Source organism: Equus przewalskii, chromosome 17, assembly GCF_037783145.1.
Source record: "Equus przewalskii isolate Varuska chromosome 17, EquPr2, whole genome shotgun sequence".
NCBI classification, from domain to species: domain Eukaryota; kingdom Metazoa; phylum Chordata; class Mammalia; order Perissodactyla; family Equidae; genus Equus; species Equus przewalskii.
The window spans coordinates 30,962,891-30,983,880 of NC_091847.1; the positions used below are offsets into that span (position 1 = coordinate 30,962,891).

Below are 20,990 nucleotides of genomic sequence, written 5' to 3' on the forward strand. Positions count from 1 at the left end.
CTATATTATTTCTCTGTCTGTAAGCAGGGGTACCCACACACACAATTGCCAGAGAGATGAGAATCTATCCTATTTGAAAGAACCTCGCCCTGGACATGCATTCGTCTCTATCATTAGGAGTTTCTCCTTTATTCATAATTGAAATTCGTCTTTGCCCGGTTTCAAATCGTTTCCCCGCCTTTCTTTCTTCAGAGAGCAGCTGCTTTTGTCCAGTCAGCAGAGCTATGAATCATGTTGATTTCCCTTTTTTTTCTAGCAAACTGCTCTCTACCTAGAGCAAATGCTGTAAACACAAAATTACCGGTAATAACACAGCAGAGGAGGAACTGTGCGTGGTCCCTCTGGCTGCAGAGGAAAAAGACAAATTTACAATGTTATATACATTTTCTTGACTTTTCATGCCTCTCCCAGTATTTTTCCCTTTGGATAATTGTTCCTTTTTTTCCTTCCTATGGGAGTAAGTAGAAAAGGAACAGGGAGTCTGGACAACCATCCCCACCACCTTTTGTCCTTTGCCTGAAGGTGGACCTCAAAATTTACACTTGCCAATATGTCCATTCGTTGTGGCCGGGACATCGGTTTCTCTTAAAGCTTCCCCCTGGGCTCCCTCCGGTGTGGAGACTGTGGTTCAGCCTCAGAGAGCCCAGCCTTTCCATGGTGACAGTACTTTGGAGCTTGGTTTCCCAATGGCTGTCCCCCGGGGAAGCATCTGCAGCTCCACCACTTGAGGCATTTTTTCAGCCAGTCCCCTAAAACCTAATTGAGGGGAAAATGACAACAAGAGCGAACAAATCCCCAGCCTCAGGCGCGAGGGAAGGTTTTATCAATGTGATTCTTACTTACTTTTACTTTTCCTTGCATTCCAGGAGGATTCCCATCACCAGTGACCCCTCCTTTGCTCTCCTGTGAGTTGGAATTTTCTGCTCTGCTTTTGCTGTCCTGTGCAGCTCATTGCTTTCTCTTCTCTCTGGTAGGTCAGTAAAACTGGTGCCGAGGGAGCTGTTCTCGATGAAGCTAAAAATATCAATAAATCTTTGTCTGCTCTTGGAAACGTGATCTCTGCCTTGGCAGAAGGAACAGTAAGTGATCCTGTTCCCATCTATTAAATGATATTATGAGAAGTTGCCTTTTGGGTCCCCTGTATCTCTGTCACACACCCCAGAGATTCGTTTGTTTTTGTTTGCAATGGGACAGAAGGAATCCTGGCTGTGGAGATCCTGCTTGCTGGGAGATTTAGTGCATTAAATGTGTGAATGTTGATGCTAATTTTCTATGACCCAGGTCCCTGGAGGGGCACTCTAAACTTTGGCAAAATCCAAAGACTGGGCAACAAATTCTTATTTCACACGTGTTTCTAAGCCCAGTGTTCCCATCACTAACTTGCTTCCTTCTGTGCTTTTTCTTTGAATGGGCTATAACAGCCAATACTTTTTCTTTTCCTAAATAGAAAACACACGTGCCGTACCGGGACAGCAAGATGACTCGGATTCTTCAGGACTCTCTGGGTGGGAACTGTAGAACCACCATCGTTATTTGCTGTTCTCCCTCTGTCTTCAATGAAGCTGAGACCAAGTCAACGCTGATGTTTGGACAAAGGTGCATGTGATCTCTCGTTACCCATGACCTGAACTAGGTCTTAGGTGTTAGGAGTGAGTGGTGAGGGGCTAGTGTCAGAGAGGAAATAGGGTGAGGGGGCAAGCAGCCAGTTACTAAAGTAACATCTAGCAGGTGATCTGTAAACTTGAGGCATCGTTTATTGAGGCCAAAGGAATAATTATGTTTTAAAATAATGGGCAAGAATATGCCAATGAAAGGTCTGATGTTAAAAAAAATACTCAAACTTATTATAGATGTGATTGTTGGTAATTCAGTGGAGTGTTACCTTTGTTCTTCGTGGAGTTAAGTCTAACTCTCAGGTTCATAGGTTTCAAGTATATACAACTCAAGACTGGTAACTATCTTTAACTCCAATATTTGGGATCCATTGCAGAGTGGCTCCTAGAACAACCAGAAATTTAGTAATGTATAGTAGTGGCATAAATATCGAAGAGGGGAAAAATCCTAATATTAACCCTGCGGGTAGGAGGTATTGAATGTATGTTGAGGAAAGAAGATGTCAGCCATCTTCTCACTTTGAAAAATGTCCAAATTAAATTTCCTGGATGTCTGGGAAGTGTTAAGAGGTGGGCAGCAGGGACAACTCAGTAATCCTGAAAAACACATTTCATGTGTGTGGGTTAGTTCATACCTTCCTTTCCTGTCTTGCCCATCCCTCCCCATTGCCCAAGGCCTCACCTCCTTCAGTCATGGTCCCTCAGTTTCAGATGTTTAGCTTCATCCTCTCAGCATGGCTGCCTCAGGTACCAGTTCCTAGAGTACTTAGGGTGCTGTGGATTTGGGTGATCTGAGCATCTTCAGTGCTCAGTGGACTGAGCCCGGACCTGAGGTGGGGAGATGTGGATTCTAGTGCTGTCATTTCCTTCAATTCTGAAAAATTCTATGATCTTTAGACAAGTTACCAGTTCTCTGTGGGCCTTAGCTCCCTCATTTGTAATAGATGCACAGAACGCTCCCTCTGCCTTCCTCTTAGGAATATGCTGTGTGTTTATGCCTGAGAAATAGTTTAAGATGCCTAGAGAAAGGACAGATGGGGGTGGGCATTCTGTATGGGAAATTGTTACGGCTTATTAAACTACATTAAACTCCAGTCATTTCCTGAGCCCTCAACAACACCTGTGGGATGTCTAAATAAATAATAATTACATTGAAATATTGTAGAACTAGTATATATTTTTTTGTGTGTAAGGAAGATTGGCTTTGAGTTAACATCCATGCCAGTCTTCCTCTGTTTTATGTGGGATGCCGCCACAGCATGGTTTGATGAGTTGTATGTAGGTCTGTACCCTGGATCCGAACCTGTGAACCCTGGGCTGTCAAAGTGAAGTGTACAAACTTAACCACTATGCCACTGGGCTGGCCACCTAGAATATCTTTTAAACTGGATTTGGGTCTTCACTTCGTCTCAGATCACTTCCTTGATTAGCTGAATGCTTAGGTCAGTGGACTGCAGTGAGATAATACCTACTTTTCTCAAGGGCCACGGGATACCTATAAACCAGAAACTTCTTGTGGGGAACATGGAATACCTTGGTGATCATCCTGCCTGCCCTGGCTCTCCTGGTTTCTTAAACTTAAGGTTTAACAGTTTCCTCTAAAGACATGTTTGAGCAAACCAGCATCAAATGCATTTATAAAGGAAACATCTCTTTAAAAACAATTCTCACCTGCAAAGCAAAAATGATCTGAATCTTTGCAAGCCAGAGTCATCCTGGGGCATGGGCTGTCTGTCTCAAGGTTGCTGCTGTTAATGGGCATTTGCCTCTCTCTATAGGTAGAGTTTTAGGTATGAGTCCAAGTTATTTGGATTATTTTCTTTCTTCTGATCTCAGTGAGGCAATCATCAGCATCATCATTGTCACCAGCACTTTTTTTCAGGGCCTAGCCGGGTGCATCAGAATCCTCAGAGCAATTCTATCAGGTAGGCATTATCCCACCTTTGTACAGAGGATGAAATTGAGGCTTAGGCTCAAAGCCATTAGGTACCATACCTGAGACCAGCCAGCCAGTAAGTGACTGAACATGTAGGATGCATAGAATGGAGACTATTATTTGACCCACAGCTTCTAACATGCAGGCTGCTTGACCAGAAACCTTGGTGAGCACAGGCCTCTGGGCTCAGTAACTCCAAGTTTTGAAGCTAAGTTCTTCTACTGACCCGTGCTGTCTCTCGTTTGCTTCTTTCTGAGCTTCAGTCTCCCCACTTGTAGAAAGGCATATAATAACGCCCACTTCTGGGAATTGTTGGGAGGATTAAATGAGTTGCTTCATTTTTTACTTAGCACAAGGGCTGGCATGTCATAGGTATTTCAGTGATTGCAAATTCCCTTTTTCCTCCATCTTCAGTAGTCTTCAACAATCTGATGTATTGAGGCTCGGGAAAGTCACAGTAATGGATGGGACTGAACTGAAGGTAATGTAAGGTAATATATGGAATAGAACTGTAATATAAGGAACAGGACTGAATGAAGTAAAATTAGAATTAAGTTTCTGGAGTGAATGATTAAAGAAATACTGCTGATGATTTGGGACTCCAGGAAATCAAAAGTATGTCAATTATATTTTCAAATGAAATAGATTGGTCTACAACCTTCTGTCAGAATCATCTGAATACTGGGCTCCATGAGGGCAGGGACTAGGTTTATCATTGGCATCAGTTGTCTCAACAAGCACCCAACACAAGTACTACATAGTACGTGGTCAGTAAATAAATGCTTATCAAATGAATGAACAGACAAATCTAATGCTTGTTATGTAGAATTCCTTAGAACATTCAAGTAGTTGCTGAACTGTGACACCGTTATGTCCACACGTTTGGTTGGGTTTAGATCTGGTTTGTTTTCCAGCCTATAATTAGAAATGTGTGAAGTTTTGTTCCCTTCTCTCCATCCCTGAGTTAGTTAATAGATTCCTCTAGGACATCTAACTTCTCTCGGGGGCCAATACCTGCTTTATTGTGAAACATATGTGTTGAAGCCAATTACACAGCAGACCCGAGTCTGAACACTGGATTAGACATGGTATCTGATAGCTAATGAGATTAAGCACTTTGAACTCAGAAAAGAGTGCCGGGCACATCCCAAATTCAGTTAACGAGTGTTCATTATATTCTTGTTGCAAGGGTGGCCAAACCTTGGGGCTGCCTGAGGTTCCTCAGTTAGTCCTACACGGTTCTTTCAAGGACGTGAAGAAAGTCCGTGCGTGTTGCTAGGCTGTACTGTATTGATGCCCTGAAAGAAAGAAAGCAACAGTGTGTCCTTTGGAGCAGTGGAAACGTGCTAGAGTCTATAGATGACTGAGAGCAGCCCACCAAGTCAGCACTCTTTAGGATTCTCGGTTACGTCCCGGAATTTAAAGGGAAAAATTCGCTGTGTGTATTTCTTGGTTTCAGCGCTGAATTCTGGCACTTCTGTTTGGTCAGGCCTGTCCCCTTTAGTCCCCTGAATGCCCAGCATTGTGCTAGGAAAGAAGTAGAAGCCATTTTCTATGTTCTCAAAGAACTTTTAATTGAGCCAAGGAGGGGAGGCCACACTTGAATTTCCAGGCAGCAGAGAGTCAACAAGCTGGACTCTGGGAAAGCTGAACACTTCCTGCTTTAAGGGATAGGGTGCTCAAATTAGAGCACTTTCATTGATTTTTTTTTCTTCTGGCTTCCAGCATTTTATTTCTTAGTCTTTAATTACTCTTCCAGAGTACTTTTATAGCACTATTCTAAAAGGATATTTATAAGTTTTAGAAGTAAGAACTCAAATCACCCAATTATCTTGGAAGCGTATTTAACGTACCTTGATTTAGGGTGGTAATGAGGGGAAAGGGAGCCCCGAGGGGGCAGACCAATCAGTCTCAAGAAGGCCTGAATCAGCACATCTTTGGCACCAAGAGTTTTGATTGATCCAGCATGAATAATTCAAAAGCTTTGTTCGTATGTGAATGTGGAAGGAGAATTGATAATTTAGGGAAAGTAATATTCTTTCTTTTTTCCTGATGTGCACTTTTTTTTTTAAATCGTGCCATCTAGTGCTCAGTTTAGTGGCAGCTGGATTAGGCAGAGCCCAAGGGCTGAATGGTGTTCATGCAAAATTCATGTCACGGGGTGGGGGGTGGGGGGCACTGGCCCCGTGGCCGAGTGGTTAAGTTCATGTGCTGTGCTGCAGGCGGCCCAGTGTTTCATCGGTTCGAATCCTGGGCGCGGACGTGGCACTGCTCATCAAGCCATGCTGAGGCAGCATCCCACATGCCCAAACTAGAAGGACCCACAACGAAGAATATACAACTATGTACCGGGGGGCTTTGGGGAGAAAAAGGAAAAAGATAAAATCTTAAAGAAAAAAAATTCATGTCACTGGAGCATGATCACAGGTTACCTGTGGGGCTAGAGGGAGCACAGTGGCCACCGTTGACGCTTGGCTACACTTTTGACGTAAAATGGAGAAAGTGTCAAATCACCCCCTGCCCCCTCCCCCCATTGGAGGGCATGTTACTGAAACACCAGTGGGGTTAATTTTTGCTCTTGGAGGGAGAGATACTGAGGATGACAGAAGATTAACCATTTGGCAAATCCTCATCCAAGTTGGTCATTTCTTAATGTTTCTCCGGAAACTGAAACTTTTCAAAAGACACAAAATTTAAAGCTGTTAATTTCTCCTTCCGTACATCCCCTACTGATGAGCAGGGAAATGGCCTCAGTAGGTGACGGGCAAGTGCTTTCCAGCAGTCATGTTTCCAGAAGAAGGTTAGGTGTTTTCTATAGGAACTGGGACTCAGGTCACATCAGAAGGCGTGATGGTTTTAAGTGTCAATTTGGTTAGGCTGTAGTACCCAGCCTTTAATCAAACACTAATATAGTGTTGCTCTGAAGGTATTTTGTAGATGTGATTAACATCCACCATCACTTAACTTTAAATAAAGCACATGGCCCTCTATAATGGGTAGGCCTCATCCAATCAGTTGAAAGTCTTAAGAGCAAAAACTGAGGTTTCCTGGAGACGAAGAAATTCTGCCTCAAGACTGCGTATCAACCTGCCTGAGCTTCCAGCCTGCTGGCCTGTCCTATGGCTTTCAGAGTTAGTAGTCCCCACAGTCACATGAGCCAATATCTTCAGATAAATAAATAAATAAATAACTGTAAGGTATATCTTATATACATCAAATAGGGTATCTGTCTCTCTGTCTATCATCTATCTGTCTATATCTATCCTCCTGGTTCTGTTTCTCTGGAGAACCCTGACTGAGAGAGAAGGATGCTCAACTATCCTCTCCTATCCCACCGTGGGATGATCTCAGTCTCTCTGTCTCTCTCTCACACACACACCATTTGCAGTGCAGAATGACACATTACAGACTTATTCTATGCATTGAAGGCGTGGGGCTGTCTAGAACTCCTTGTTCAAATGTCAGTACTATCCTAAACACTTGGAGAGGGAAGGAAAATGCTGAAAACAAGAGGATAGGAAGATACTAAGAATGGATATCTTCCTGGTTCTTCCAGGGAGGCCAAGGTAATTTGAAGAAACTCCAACAATATGTAGTCTATATATCATTCAGAACTGACTCTGGCCAGACAGCATGAGTGTAGGCAGTGACTGAGGATATAGGTGGGGAAGGGATCTATGAGGATGCAGAGTGATGTGAACCAGTGTTTCTAGAACTTCCCGTCTTAGCAAGGGCTTGATTCAAGTTCCAAATTATGAGAATGCCTACAGAGTGTTGTCATATATGGGTGCTTAAGCTAGATGATGGAAAGGGACACGATCAGCAGTCTTAGAAGCGTGGACCTAGGCTTCTGAGCATGTAAACTGCAAATTCAGTGACAGAAGGATAGAGAAGTGCCGAGAGGAAATAACAGAACACTCAAGGACAGGGAGGCAGAGTCTTCCTCCTTCCATTCTTCAGTGGAGTGTGTCTAATAGAAGTCTTTTCTGACTTACCTGTCTCTCTGTGAGGATCTAGGTGGAAGATGTCCTATGGCTCCTGCTCTTTGCTGTGCGTCATCTGCCTTCTCCAAAGCTGGCTAACATTCATTAGCTTTGAGATCTTTTAAAAACTGGGTCCTAGTTCCCTCCCTCTGGGGAGAAGAGATATTATATCTGGGGCAAGCCTAGATTGTGTATTATTTAAGTCGTGGTTGACATTCTGAAGCAAGCCAAAACAAAGAAAAACTGCAAGGCAGATATCTTGATAATTGCACCCTCAAGATTTGGCTCACTTGTACTAAGTGGGTCTTGCTGTTAGGGTATAAACCGAAGGTTAATTAAGGTTCTTTCCCTAAGTAGCATTTGCTTAGGATTGGTTCTTTCCCTAAATAGCATTTGCTTAGGATTTTGCTCAGTGTCTGCTATGGTTATAACTCTGGGAACAGTCTTCGAAGCGTCGGGCATTTATTTTTGTGTATAACTTGGGGCCTCTGGTTGAAAAACCTGAGGGTCTTTGGAAATGAAGACCCAAGACACTTTTGTGCTCCTTTCTGAGTGATCAGGTCACATTGGGATTAACCAAATGTTATCACAGTGAGACTGACCCGTAAAGATGACGAGTGAGCAGTAAGTTCATGTCCAGAGTAAGGCTTCTCTGGATTGTTGGCTTGTTTTCCTATATCAAGGAATGATGTCCCTGAAATGTAGGGCTGGGTGGTCTCACTATTGCTATATAGCTCCAGCTAGACAAAATTGTAAAGCCTGCCTTAAGAGCATTTCTCAATTTCTGCTATCCTGCCGATTTTAATGTTTCCTTTTAAGCTACCGGAAATTCTTTTGGAAATGAGGCCGAGTAGTAAATGCACATGTGCATGCATGTCTGTGCTTACAAGTCCCTGAGATGTGTCTGTGTGCAGTCCTGAGTGCCCAGGATCCGTGTTGGTTCCCTGTGTTTGAACAGAGAGTCCAGATATAATACTGTTTAGTATAATTACAGCTATCAAGCATGTGGAAAATGCCAAAATAAAAGAGCAAAGAATATGAAAGCCAGAAGAGACTTGGACGTCCTCTAAAGTGGACCAGGCAGAAAAGCAGCAGAGCACTACCTAACCCACACTGACGGCAACTACCTAACTGTTCACACAGGAGGAAGGGGAATTGTGAGTGGCAAAATTAGATAGAATCTAACCATTAGGCTCCTTTATTCTGTAAATTTTCCTAAAGTTCATGGTAAAAAGCAAGGTAGATTGTACATGTTCAACATCCTTTTACTATAGATCTCTTATGGGAGTGAAGGACTGAGACACTCTTTATTCTACTTTGCAAGGTTGATTTCAACATCCTGGATAGGAAGAATATTTGTTCTATTAAAAAAAAAAATAACTCCAGGGACAGGAATTCAGTATCTTTCTTAGTAACTCTAGTTTATTCCATGATCTAGAAATTCTTGTGTCCGACTTGATTTATTTCTATATCAGTTTATTTTTCTAACTTATTTTTGTTGAATATAACAAACATAAAGTAAAATGCATAACCTTGTGTGCAACTCAGTAAGTTCTTACAAATGTATATATACATGTAACCACCGCTCAGCATCTTAGAAACCTCTCTGTTGTACCCTCCAGTGAGTACCCAACTCATAAGAGTGTTATCCTGATTTCTATCAACATAGATTACTATTGCCTGTCTTTGAACTTTATTTAAATAAAAACAGACAGTAATGTTTTGTATCTGGCTTCTTTTATGCAACATTGTATCTTTGAAATTCACTACATTGTTAGGTATAGTAGTAGTTTATCTTTCATAGTTATATAGTATTTATTGTGTGAATATAGCTGTATGTATCCATTCTACTATAGGATTGTTTTCATTTTGGGACTATTATAAATGAAGTTACTATGACACTGATTGTCACATCTTTAGGTGAACATATATCCTCCTTTCTGTAGGTTATATACCTAGGAGTGGAATTGTTAGCTCATAGGATATGAGGTGTTCAGCCTTAATAGATAGTACCAAAGAGTTTTCCAAAATGATTGGAATAATTTGTACTCCCTGTAGTAGCAATTGAGTGTTATAGTCTCTGCACATCCTCACCAACAGTTGGTATTATCAGTTAAAAATTCTTTAGCTGTTCAATTGGGTATGTAAATATATCTTATTGTTATTTTATTTTGCGTTTCCCTGATGGCTAATGATGTTAGGAACCCTTTTGGGGAGTATTTATTGGCACTCCTTTTGTGAAGTGCCTATTTAAATCTTTGCCCAGTTTTTTCACTGGTTGTATGCTTTTTCTTACTGATTTTTAGAAATTATTCTAGGTAAGTCCTTTGTCAGGTAGACATATTGCGTATATCTTCTCCCACTTTGTGGCTTACATTTTAACTCTTTTGATGGTGACTTTTGATGAAGAGAGGTTTTGAATTTTAACAAAGTCAAATTTATCTTTTCTTTGTGTCCTATTTAAGAAATCATTGCCTACCCCAAGGTCTTGAAGATATTCTCCTCTGTTTTCTTCTAGAGGCTTTATTGTTTTACCTTTCACATTTATGTGTATGATCCATCTGGAATAGATTTTTTCTGTGGTATTGGGGAAATAGATTAAGATCCCCCCCACCCCAAGTACCATGTATTGAAAGGACGATCCTTTCCCACTGTCCTGTAGGCACATCTTTGTCATAAATCACTGTGGGAGTGTCTGATTCTGCATAATCTATTCTGCTTCTATTCCTCAGTTTCTGGACTATTTAATACAGTTTGAATTCCTGTGGCTTTATAATTAATGTTGATATTTCATCCTCTAACTTTGTTCTTCAAAATTGGCTTTGCTATTCTTGGCCTTTTTCATTTCTCTTATAAATTTTAGAATCAGCTTGTCAATTTCTATACGAATATGCAAACCTCTTGGGATTTTATTTGAGATTATTTTAAATCTATGGAATAAGTTTGGGAGAATTAACATCTTTCCCTATCAGTGTTGGCTAATTTCTTCATATTGTACATGTGGTGGATGGAAAGGCATGATGCTCTGTCTCATTTGGGACTGAATGAAGTCTAGGGCAATGACATGAGCTGTGGTTTTCCACCATTGTTCTGAGTTCCAAATGGGAGTTAGGTTGCATCTCTTCCATCTGCTCCTCTGGATCATTTCTGTACCATCTCTGTCTGCTCTGTGCCCTGGGACAGTGACCAGTTTGAACAACTGCATTGGGCTCCCTTGCCTCTGGTTGCCAATTAGGTTCAACCAACTGGAATACAGGCAGGCAATCAGAAGAAGAGAAAAGGGTGAGGTCAAAATATTAATTTTTTGGCTCCTTCCCTGAAGGGTCACTTTGGGTTGACTGTGTGCCTAGATTAAAGGCCATTATAGCTCCTATTGGGCAGCCTTCTTCCTATAGCTCTCTCCTCCTGGGCCCCCTTCAGTCTAAGGGTGGTAATGGCTCCCCTCATCACTGATGTGGGGTGTACATTATCCCGTGTTATTTCCCAACACCCTTCCTATACCTTTGTAAAAGTCTCCCCAAATTATGCAATTTGAGTGGGCCATATGTTTCCTGCCAGGACCCTGATTACTTCAGAAGTAGAACAAAAAGAATTTTCTGGACAGCTTAAAAGAACTTAGAGATTGAGGACGGTCCCACCAGTGATAACCTTGCTGGGTCTGCTCACAAAATTGTACTTCTGGCTAAACCTGCCTGAGTATAGCACAGGGGCTCTATCTTTCTCTTTCTACTATCATTGGAAATCATCAAGAGACTCTTTATGACTTAAGAAGTAAGATTGGTAGCCTCAAAGTGTACCTTTAAATGTCCACAAGCATTTTAGCCATACGTTATTTTTTGCTTTCTGCCTTACTAAGTTGATAATGGATGCTGCAGTGTCTGCTCGTATCTGAGGAACATCCACGACACCGCCTGAGGGTGTTAGAAGGTGAGGTGAGAGTGTCAAACCGACATAGACTTTCAAGTAGTAATAAAATTGCTGCTATTTGAAAAATTAGAGTCGAAGCACTTCTGGGGACAGCAGCCTCAAGCTACACTGAATGAGGGAGATTAAAACTAATTCTTAAGTAGAGTCTTACATTGAAATCATTTAACTCTCTTTTGACAGTTGGGTTACTTACTTGTCTGCTTTAGGAATTAATTTTTGGAATGACATCTTTATCACTGGTGAGGACTGCTGAATTTCTTTCACTGAAATAGAAATCATGTCCAAACTGTCATTTGATGACAACGGTAATTAACCTGAATCACACACCAGATAGTGCTGGCAAATATGACAGTACAAGAACTGGTGGGAGTTTAAAGGGAAAACGTCAATAGCAAATAACACAGAATATCACATACTTTTAAATGAAATTTTTATCTTCTTAAGAAGTAAGTAATAAGTGGAATTCTGCCATGGTCAGTTTACTTTTTAATTGGGCACGTCTGCTTATGCGTTTGTTTCTACGCGTAACCAGATGAATCATGTCTTTTGATTTTAGGATCAGCTAGAGCTGTCTCTGCCTTTGCTCTCACTGGTTGCTCCTTTGAGTCACTGTCTCATCAGTAACCAATCACTGTCCACTGTGGCATCACACCCCCCAGGCCATATGTCCTAGGAGGTCACCTTATCTCTTATATGTGGCAAAACAGTGGCCATTAGACATGTTTGTCCCACAAATTATTTTGAAAAATTGTTTTAAATTGGGAGATACAAATAAAAATTTCTGATTCCATTTCTCAATTTCTAACTTTTCTTGGTAAATGGGATCACCTGAGAACAGTGGCCCTCCACTCCTCCGTGGTGACAGTTGGCTGTGATGGGGGCATGTGCTCAGGAGGGAGCATTGGTTTCACCTGACCTGTCTTACTTGGTTAAGTGACCTACCTATCTCGAGGGGCCTGTGTTGATATGTGTTCAACACATCAGGAATAATTCTAGGTACCAAATGTGAGTAAGAGAAAGAATTGATTATATTGTTTTAGTTTGTATATCGTTGATATAAGAAACTGCAGGCTCTAAGAGGCGAGAGACCTTGTCTCATTTATCTTTGTATATCCCTAGTGTTTCATAAATGTTAATTGAATTGGAAGGAAACTCTACTTAGGAAGATGAATCTGGCAGTGGTATGCAAGATACTTAAGGGAGGATGCTGAATGTTTGAAAAGGGGTAATAATTCAGACCTGAGAACACAGACTAAGGTGGTGACAGGGAATAGAGAAAGAAGTGACCCTGAGAGACAATTCACATGAAAATCTGTTGGATTTAGAGACTGGAGGAGGTAAAGGAGAAAAGGGAAAGCGAGTTTGGAGCCTTAGGAATAGTGGTACCATCATTACAGCTAGGAGAGTGGGAGGTAAAGGTCCTAGGATCCTTCCTGCTCCCAATCTTTTGACGTGAAAGAATTTGAGGCTTAATTATATTCATGATTTAGCTAATGCTAATAGCTGTGCTCAGAATTTTTCCCTTATATTTTTAACCCCAGGGCTAAGACCATCAAGAATACAGTCTCTGTGAACCTGGAACTGACAGCGGAAGAATGGAAGAAGAAATATGAAAAAGAGAAAGAGAAAAACAAGACTTTGAAGAATGTTATCCAGCATCTGGAGATGGAGCTAAATAGATGGAGAAATGGTAAGGAAGAACGGAGAAGAAGCATGAGGCATGAGTGTGTACTTTCTTTTTCCTATGACTGTCAGCATCCTGGGACACTTGGGAAAGAGGGGCTGATGGCAGAGCTTGGTCCTGCCTTGCAACAACGTGTGTGAACAAGATATTTTCTCATTCTCTAACACGGATCCCCACCCATACACAGTCACTTGGCTGACATACATTCTTAGTGTGGGCAAGTAACTATTTGCAAGTTTGCCTTAATCTATTTCCAATGAGATTGCTCCTCTTCCCATTATTGTAATTCTCTCTCTAGTAGTCTTATTTGAGGTTTAGAGGGGCAGTGCTTGAGACTTTGTGGCTCAGACTGCTTTTGATTAAATGAAAAATGTCATTCACTCTTATGTGAGTTTTACAATTGATTTGGGGTTAAAGATCACCTCTGGCGAATGTTTGTAATTTTTTGCCCAACTCATCTCCATGCTCTGTTTCTTCAGAGCCAGAAATAGAAGGCTCCTGAAGAAGCTCTCTGCTAAAATGGAGTCTTAGAGGCTCGTTTCGTGACTAGTTTTTCTTTTTCCTCAAAATTTCTCTTTCGTTTGTTCTACTTGAAAAAAAATATCTGAGAGAGCTGACATGCAGTGGGTGGGTGGGTGGTGGGTGAGGCGCTGAAGGAGGGCTTTCCAGGTCCAAGTGCAGACAGATTATTTCAGTGATTTTTGCGTTGTGACGGAGGTTAGAAGGTAGAAGCCTTTTTTCTTCACTGAAATAAGGCAGGTTGGTGTGAGTGTGGGGTCATCGTGGACTGTTGGAGGTTGTTCTTCAGATTCTTTGCTGCCGTGTTCACGATGTATTTCAGGTGCCGCGGGGGCTTCAGTCTTGTCGAAGCGTAGGAGCCTGGGGGCTGCGGTGCAGGATCAGGGTGAAACCTGCCTGTTTGTAACTGCAGAGTGAGCAGCACATTGTCGTGTGATTCTATGTTTCCCACTGCTTTTTGCTGGGAAGGGTGGGGTGTCCGTGAGCTACTGTTCAATTGAAAGACAGTGACGTGGGAAACCAAGATTCAAGAGAGGGTCAAGAAATGACCTAGTAGCCTAAATAACACAATTCATTTCTTTTTGGGAGATTTTCTAGCTGCACATGTGTTTTGAAAGCTGCTAGAATAATTGAATAATTCAGCACCTGGGGCTGGAGGATGATTCCTTACAATTCGGCAGAAGTGGGAGAGTTGGAGGGGTGCTTGGCAAGGCGGGAAGCGGCCATGTGAAATTTTGTTCTATTTCTGGGATTCTCTTGGGTCAGTTCTCTGCTGGGCAACTGGAATATTCAGTAAAGCCTTTTGATGAAGAGATAGGGGACTGGTCTTAGAAACACTGTGGAGTGGGCAACCGATCTTTTTTTCCCTATCCTTTCCTATCCCTTGCCAAGCAGTAACACTCTGATTCTCTTTCCATCAGTCAACTGTGTCCTCTGGGGTCTGCCCACTGCCCTGTTTGCCTAACTTACCCTCATGCCTAGAATCTATGTTGGGCACTCTCTTCTCCCTTATCTTGGCCTTTTCACTTGGCATCGTTTTAACTGTTTGTCCCACTTCATCCACCTTGCAAATCTACTCAGAAATTTACTGTTTTTCATGCCCTAAAGGGTAAGATCCTACATAAGTCCTTTAGTTACATAATTTGGGCAAACTAATGGATGGTTTCTGGCACATGATAGACTTTTATAAATGTATGTTAAGTAAACACGTGTTTAATGCAATGCTGGAGAATAAAGAGTGAGCAGACATGGTCTCTGCTCTTACCAAGCTTATGGTCTGATGGGGGAGGTAGACTCCAGCCACAGTCAATAAACATGTGATAGTCTATGCTGCATACCAAAATGGGATATATAAGGTGCAAAGAGTTATTACAACAGAGGGCCTGACCTTAACTGAGAAGTCAGTGAAGCTTTCCTCCCACATGTGACATAGGGAATAAGATCTGAGAGACACAGAACAGTTAGCCAGGAGAAGTAGGTACAAGGTGGAAGTGGGGGCCTTGAGGGAACCACATTTACAATGGCCCTGAGGGGTGGGAACAGGAAGGCTAACGTGGAGAGCTGAGGCCGGGGGCGCTGATCTGAGATGGGCTGGAGGGGTAGGCAGCTCTATCCTGCGCAGGGCTATGCAACCCTTGTACAAGATTTTAGTCATTATCTGGGAAGCAGTGAGAAGCCATTCAAGGATATTAAGCTGCAGATCATAGGATAGGATTTGCATTTTTGAAGATCCATTTGTTGTGTTGGAGAATGGACTGGAGAGGTGGGCCAGGAACTAGGGTGGTCTTCCAGGGATGAGATTACGGTAGTTGAATTGAGACAGGTCAGTTGGAAAGGGAGAGATATGGATAGACCAGAGAGTTATTTAGGAGGTGAAATCAGCAGGGTTGACTCAGAAGTTGGCTGTGGGGAGAGACAGTATCAAGTTTTCTGGCTTGCTGAGTTGGATGGAGGGCAGAACCATTCACTGAGACAGGAAACACTGGAGAAGAACCAGATTGGAGACAAGAGAGATGAGGAGGGGAGTTTGAGGTGCTCATGAAACATCCAGGTGAAAATGTTAAATAAGTTAGGTCTGAGGGTCTGGAGCTCAAAGAAACTGCCTGAGCTAGAGAGAGAAATTTGAGAGTCGTTAATCTTTAGGAAGTAATTGAAGGCATAGGTAGGGGTGAGGTCCACTATGGACTATGGAGAGAGGGTAGGGAAGAAGAGAAGAGGGAGACAGTCTTGAGAGACTCGCACCTTCGATTACCATGTAATCACTGAGTGACTGTGATGGGAGAAAGGCGATGGGCAGAGCTCTCTTTTCCTCTAAAGCTAACATTTGCATTTGAAAGGTGATTTTCCTGGAAGTGTAGGGAAGCAACTCTAGTGATATAACTTTCAGGCAGGACATCAGGCAGTGGAGACATGGTGGAGTCCTTTGACCAGCTGTGAGTGAAGGTCTGTCTCAAGGATTAAGTGCACATAACCCATGCAACAAGAAACCCCAGGCTTTTTGTTATGTTCCTAGGCTGAGCAGTTAATTGTCAAGCAGCCCTTGAAGTTTCGCTAGGTTAGAAGACTCACCCAAGGTGATTTGGACTCTGGTAGAGTTGGGATCCGAATGCAGCGGGACTGACTCCTAAGTTCATTCTCTTTTCATCGTTTGTGCAGCCTGTGCATAGCCCTAGTGATTTGTGTTCAGGTCAGTTTGATGAATGTGAAAAGTACCACACCCAAAAAAGGAGGGACTGGAATCCCTTCAGTGATGTCCCTGTGCATCAGTCCTAATTCCTCGTAGTCGTGAAGATGTGGCTGGCTTGTGTCAACTAGAGAGCTGGGATTTTGAAGGATGGAGTGGAGAAAAGGCAGTGCCTTCCACTAAAATCTGAGTGGCAGGATATTTACAACTTTCTTTTGAAATTTGACACACAGATTGGTTGTAAGCTTGTAGGAGGCAGCCACTTAGTTCACCCTAACGATTCCTGGGTACTGATATTTCCACATTGTGGTCTGAATGAGTTATAGGAGTGTTGTGAATCGTATGCACTCTCCCCTGGGAAAGAGATTTTTTTTCTTGCATGGTTTGTTTCTAATTTAAAACTTTGGCTGATGTACTCCAGCTGAGAGAGAGCAAAGGAGGAGCGTAGCAGAGAAGAAGTGTGTGTGTGTGTGTGTGTGTGTGTGTTGTGCGCATGCTTGTGCTTTTTCCTACTGCTGTGATACAGAATGAGGTAGGAATACAAAGGAGTAGGAGAGATAAGATAATATGATGTCTCAACGGCCAATCGGGTCCAGGCAGATAATGGAAATAGTGAAGGGAGGTATGTCTGATACAGTTGGCAGTGACGGGACTGAGCCACAGGAGAGAGCGTGCCCTGCCCAAAGTCATTCCAAAGTTGTAAAATACTATCCTGTCTATTACATGCCTAAGGCTGGTCCCCACCCCCTCCGCCTGTACCAATTTTCAACCCCTTGTAGCTTAGTGGGCTACTTTAGAATGCAAGCCTGGTGGTTTTCTCTTCTGGGTATAGAACACTGATTCTCAGAATTTGGCCTGTGACCTGTAATGTACATACTACACCAAGCCTTAAGCCTTAATTAATTTCTGAATTGCCGTTAAGGCAGGATGGCTCAGGGCATGTGCCTGGTGGCTTATGGGGAGGCCACACCTTGTTTTTATAAAGAAAGAATGAGGAGAGCCACCCATCTGCCTGGTTGCATTCCCCACTGTGCCAGTTAGGGGTCCTTGGGTTGCAGGCGACCTGCCCGGCTTAAACAAAAAGAGAAAGCACTAGAAGGCTATGAGTGACTCACAGACCGAAACAACAGCCGAGGAACCAGGCTCAACCAGCGAAGCTGGGGCTGCTGTAGAGATGCAGGCAACAGAAACAAATCGACAGGGCTCATAAGGGGCCACTCCTAGGGTGAATTCCCTCCAACTGTTTTTCCCATCCTTGCATTATATGTTTAAGATCCAGATGCCCAGGAGAGAAGATGTGCCTTCGCTGGGGAAGGACAGGGCACTCTGATGTGTTGTCTAACCAAGACTGCATGCACTGGAGAGGGGTAATTCCTCACAAGGAAGTTGAGGTGCTATTATGAGAATGGATGTTGAGTGGCTGAAAGACAACACATGTCCGCTACAATCTACAGTGACATCTTGTGGGCTGACATCAATTGCCAGTCTGTCTTCCATCCGGAGGCTCTGTTGGCAGCTTTAGCCTCATGGAAATGTGTTCAGCCTGCTTGCTTAAGGACAGAGAGCTGGAGTAGGCAGTTGTCAGAAATAGGGTTTTTTCTTTCTAGCTCTGTTGCTTGTTGATCATATGTATGGAAAGGACTCAAACAATCCTGTAAATGGGGATGGATTTAGATAGTTGGATTCAGAGTGAGTTACAGCTCCCAGTTCAGCCCTGCTCCCCTCCCCTCCAGTCCATCAAGAAGACTCTGGACAGGAGGATGAGGAGAGAGGGCTGAAGGCTCTGGGACATGATGCTCAGAGCAGGGTCGGGTCCATAGTTCCCTGTTGCTGCCAGGTCAGTCTTTACACATGCCCTCTTCTCTGATACTTTGTTGAATTTTGCCTTTTAAAAAATGATAACCTTTTACAGGGGTCTAAGTCAGAAAGAGGAGGCCCTGAAAATCCAGATGTCAGGACTGCAGGGAAATGACCTGACAATATGGCATATCTGTAGCATCTCTTGATTAATTAAATATAATATTAAATAACAGAGTGGACGTACATTTACTCCATCTGCTGAAATCATGCAAAGAAATTATTTCATCACAGGCTGAGAAGGCATGGGAAAATCGGCAATCTCTAGAGCAGATTTGTTCTCCAAATTAAAACCTGCCCGGCCAGCAGGCTTGGTTCCCTAACTAGCTAAATCTGTAGCCTCCCCATCCGATCAGGGGCTTTGTGGAACTGTGTGGCCTCCGTAGTTGGAACACAGTTTGCTCTTTTAGTGTTAAATATGTGGAAGATGCTGGCCCCCCTCTTGGATTCATTACAGTGGAAGCTCAGAAGTTAGCATTTCATTTGAGCGGTCTAATTTTTTAGGCCCTCTTCCTTCTTTTGAGAGCACAACCAAACACTAACAGAAAGACTGACAGCTAGGAGAATGGTGTGGCCTGTCCAAGAGGTCAGAGCTGTAAAGGGGATGCAGAGTCCTGGGTGACCAGTTTATCAGAAAATGACTCTAGGAGGGATTAGAGAATGTCTTAAGCTGCTTACCATATTTTTAGGAACTAGGGTGAAAGATGCTATTTGTGTGCAAAATAATCCCATAAAGGAATGATTTTTTTCTAAACTTCACATTTATATAATCACATCTTGTAGCCAGCTGCTCTTACCCATCTGGCAACTTAAAGATTTCCTTTTAGTTTCTTTGATAGAGATTACCTACCATTAGGTCTGCCACTGGACCTGTTTAATTGGTATTTAAAAGAAAGCACCTCCTTTGCCAGATCTGCTGTGGTTTCTGGCGGAAGCGGTCAGTGACCAGCCAGTCTCTGCCCTGGAGTTGCAGAGAGAATGCAATTACCTCTCTATGTTCTCCAGAAGCTTTGGGGACTCGACTTATGAAAAGGATAACTAGCTTGTTGCTATTTCATGTGTGAAATTTTAATGAATTACTGGCAGTCTAATGGTTTTCTATTTTCTTTTTGAAAAAAAACAAAAAACCAAAAAAGCCGGTTATAGAATTTTTAACTAATAGCCCTAATGAGAATTTTTGATTAGTCTGTCATTCTTGTTTATTGCAATTGATAGATTTCTGCTTTTCATGGAAACATTATTTATGCCCTCTGGGAGTTTTTATTTTATAATTAAAATGCTCTGTAAATCTTATAGGTATGCTTCAAGTGAATGCTCCTGTGTACACACAAATCTTTTCAGTCCTTAAAGGTAATTACATCTGACAATAGGAAATGCCAGGATGCTTATTTAAAGAAGGGAAAGGTTTCTAGTGGGTGAGAGGAGAAGCTTTCATTCTAGAAAATCAGATGCTTTACAATTTTGCAAGCTCTTTCGCTATAGACAGTAGATATAAGCCTCACGGGATAAACTAAGAGAAATTTGCTTTTAATGCAAAGAAGGAGAATAAAAACAAAAATAGATGCTAATCTTTGTTTGGTGGTCCTTTTTCTCCCACCACCGGATTTTAGGACATTATTTCTCTAGGGCTTGTTTGCAGCTGTCTGCCTTGTTACAATCAGTTATTTCGTAATCATCTGGTGGGGGCTCCTCCAGAGGCTCGGTCCACTGCAGTGCAGGGAATATTCTCGATTAACGTGGTGAGATTGCCATGGAGACAGATTGCCTAGTGTCAGGTCTTGCATGGTGTTGGGAATTTACAATCCCCAGACGTGTTTGTGAGCTGGACAGTGTAGTTACCAGGGACGCTTCTGGAAGTCATTTTCTCGGTCCTTTGAAAGGCAAAGGTGTTTGGGAAAACTGGCTCCTGATTCCTCTCTGGGCAGGAGCTGTGCTCTCCTGCAGACGCCTGCTGCTTTTGTTCCTGCGTGTTGCCGCTTTGTTCTTCTCGGCCTGAACGGCTGCTGCAAAAAATAATCCTGACTGTCTGACCTTTAGAATATAAACTGGGAAGAGCTCGTTGTTTAGATGTAGCTTTGTGGGGGATGTGTTGATGCTTTGATTGAGAGAATTGTTCAAGCGAAACCAGAAAGTCTGCTCTAAGTTTCAAATATTGTTTTAATAATAATAAAAATAAACCTGAAAGGGACTTGCGTAGCTACATTGTGTTTTATTTTTAGAACTGAGCTCCAGCCACAAAGGTGTTGTGAAGGCCCCAGAAACACTAATCTCAGAATAATTTATTTGCAGAGACTAAAAAGTTGGCAGTTTGTCAGGGAGAGGAGGGGATAAGAGATGGAGTTTGAACAGTAACACCTTTTGTGCTTTTACATATACAGCAGTCACCACTTATCCACAGTTTTGCTTTCCGTGGTTTTAGTTACCCTCAGTTAACTGCAGCCCGAAAATGTTAAATGGAAAATTTCAGAAATAAACAATTCATAAGTTTTAAATTGCATGCCATTCTGAGTAGCATGATGAAATCTCACTCCATCCTCTCCAGCTCGTTCCATGTTGCTCAGAAGATGAATCATCTCTTTGTCCAGCGTATCCATGCTGCGTGCACTACCCGCCTGTTAGTTGGTTAGTAGCCCTCTTGGTTATCAGATCGACTGTCGCAGTATCACAGTGCTTGTGTTCAAGTGACCCTAATTTTACTTAATAATGGCCCTAAAGCGCAAGAGCAGTGATTCTGGCAATTCAAATATGCCAAAGAGAAGCCAAGAAGTGCTTCCTTTAAGTGAAAAGG

General features: G+C 42.5%; 1 protein-coding gene across 2 annotated transcripts in view; it reads left to right on the forward strand.

The window, feature by feature from the left end:
• Window positions 1–20,990, forward strand: part of KIF5C (kinesin family member 5C) — a 146,758-nt gene that overhangs the window by 72,322 nt on the left and 53,446 nt on the right. For both annotated transcript variants that reach the window (XM_070579701.1, XM_070579702.1), the window contains exons 9-11: window positions 975–1,079; window positions 1,448–1,596; window positions 13,001–13,149. In XM_070579701.1, coding sequence (XP_070435802.1) covers window positions 975–1,079; window positions 1,448–1,596; window positions 13,001–13,149 — 403 coding nt within the window. The remainder of the gene's footprint in view (window positions 1–974; window positions 1,080–1,447; window positions 1,597–13,000; window positions 13,150–20,990) is intronic.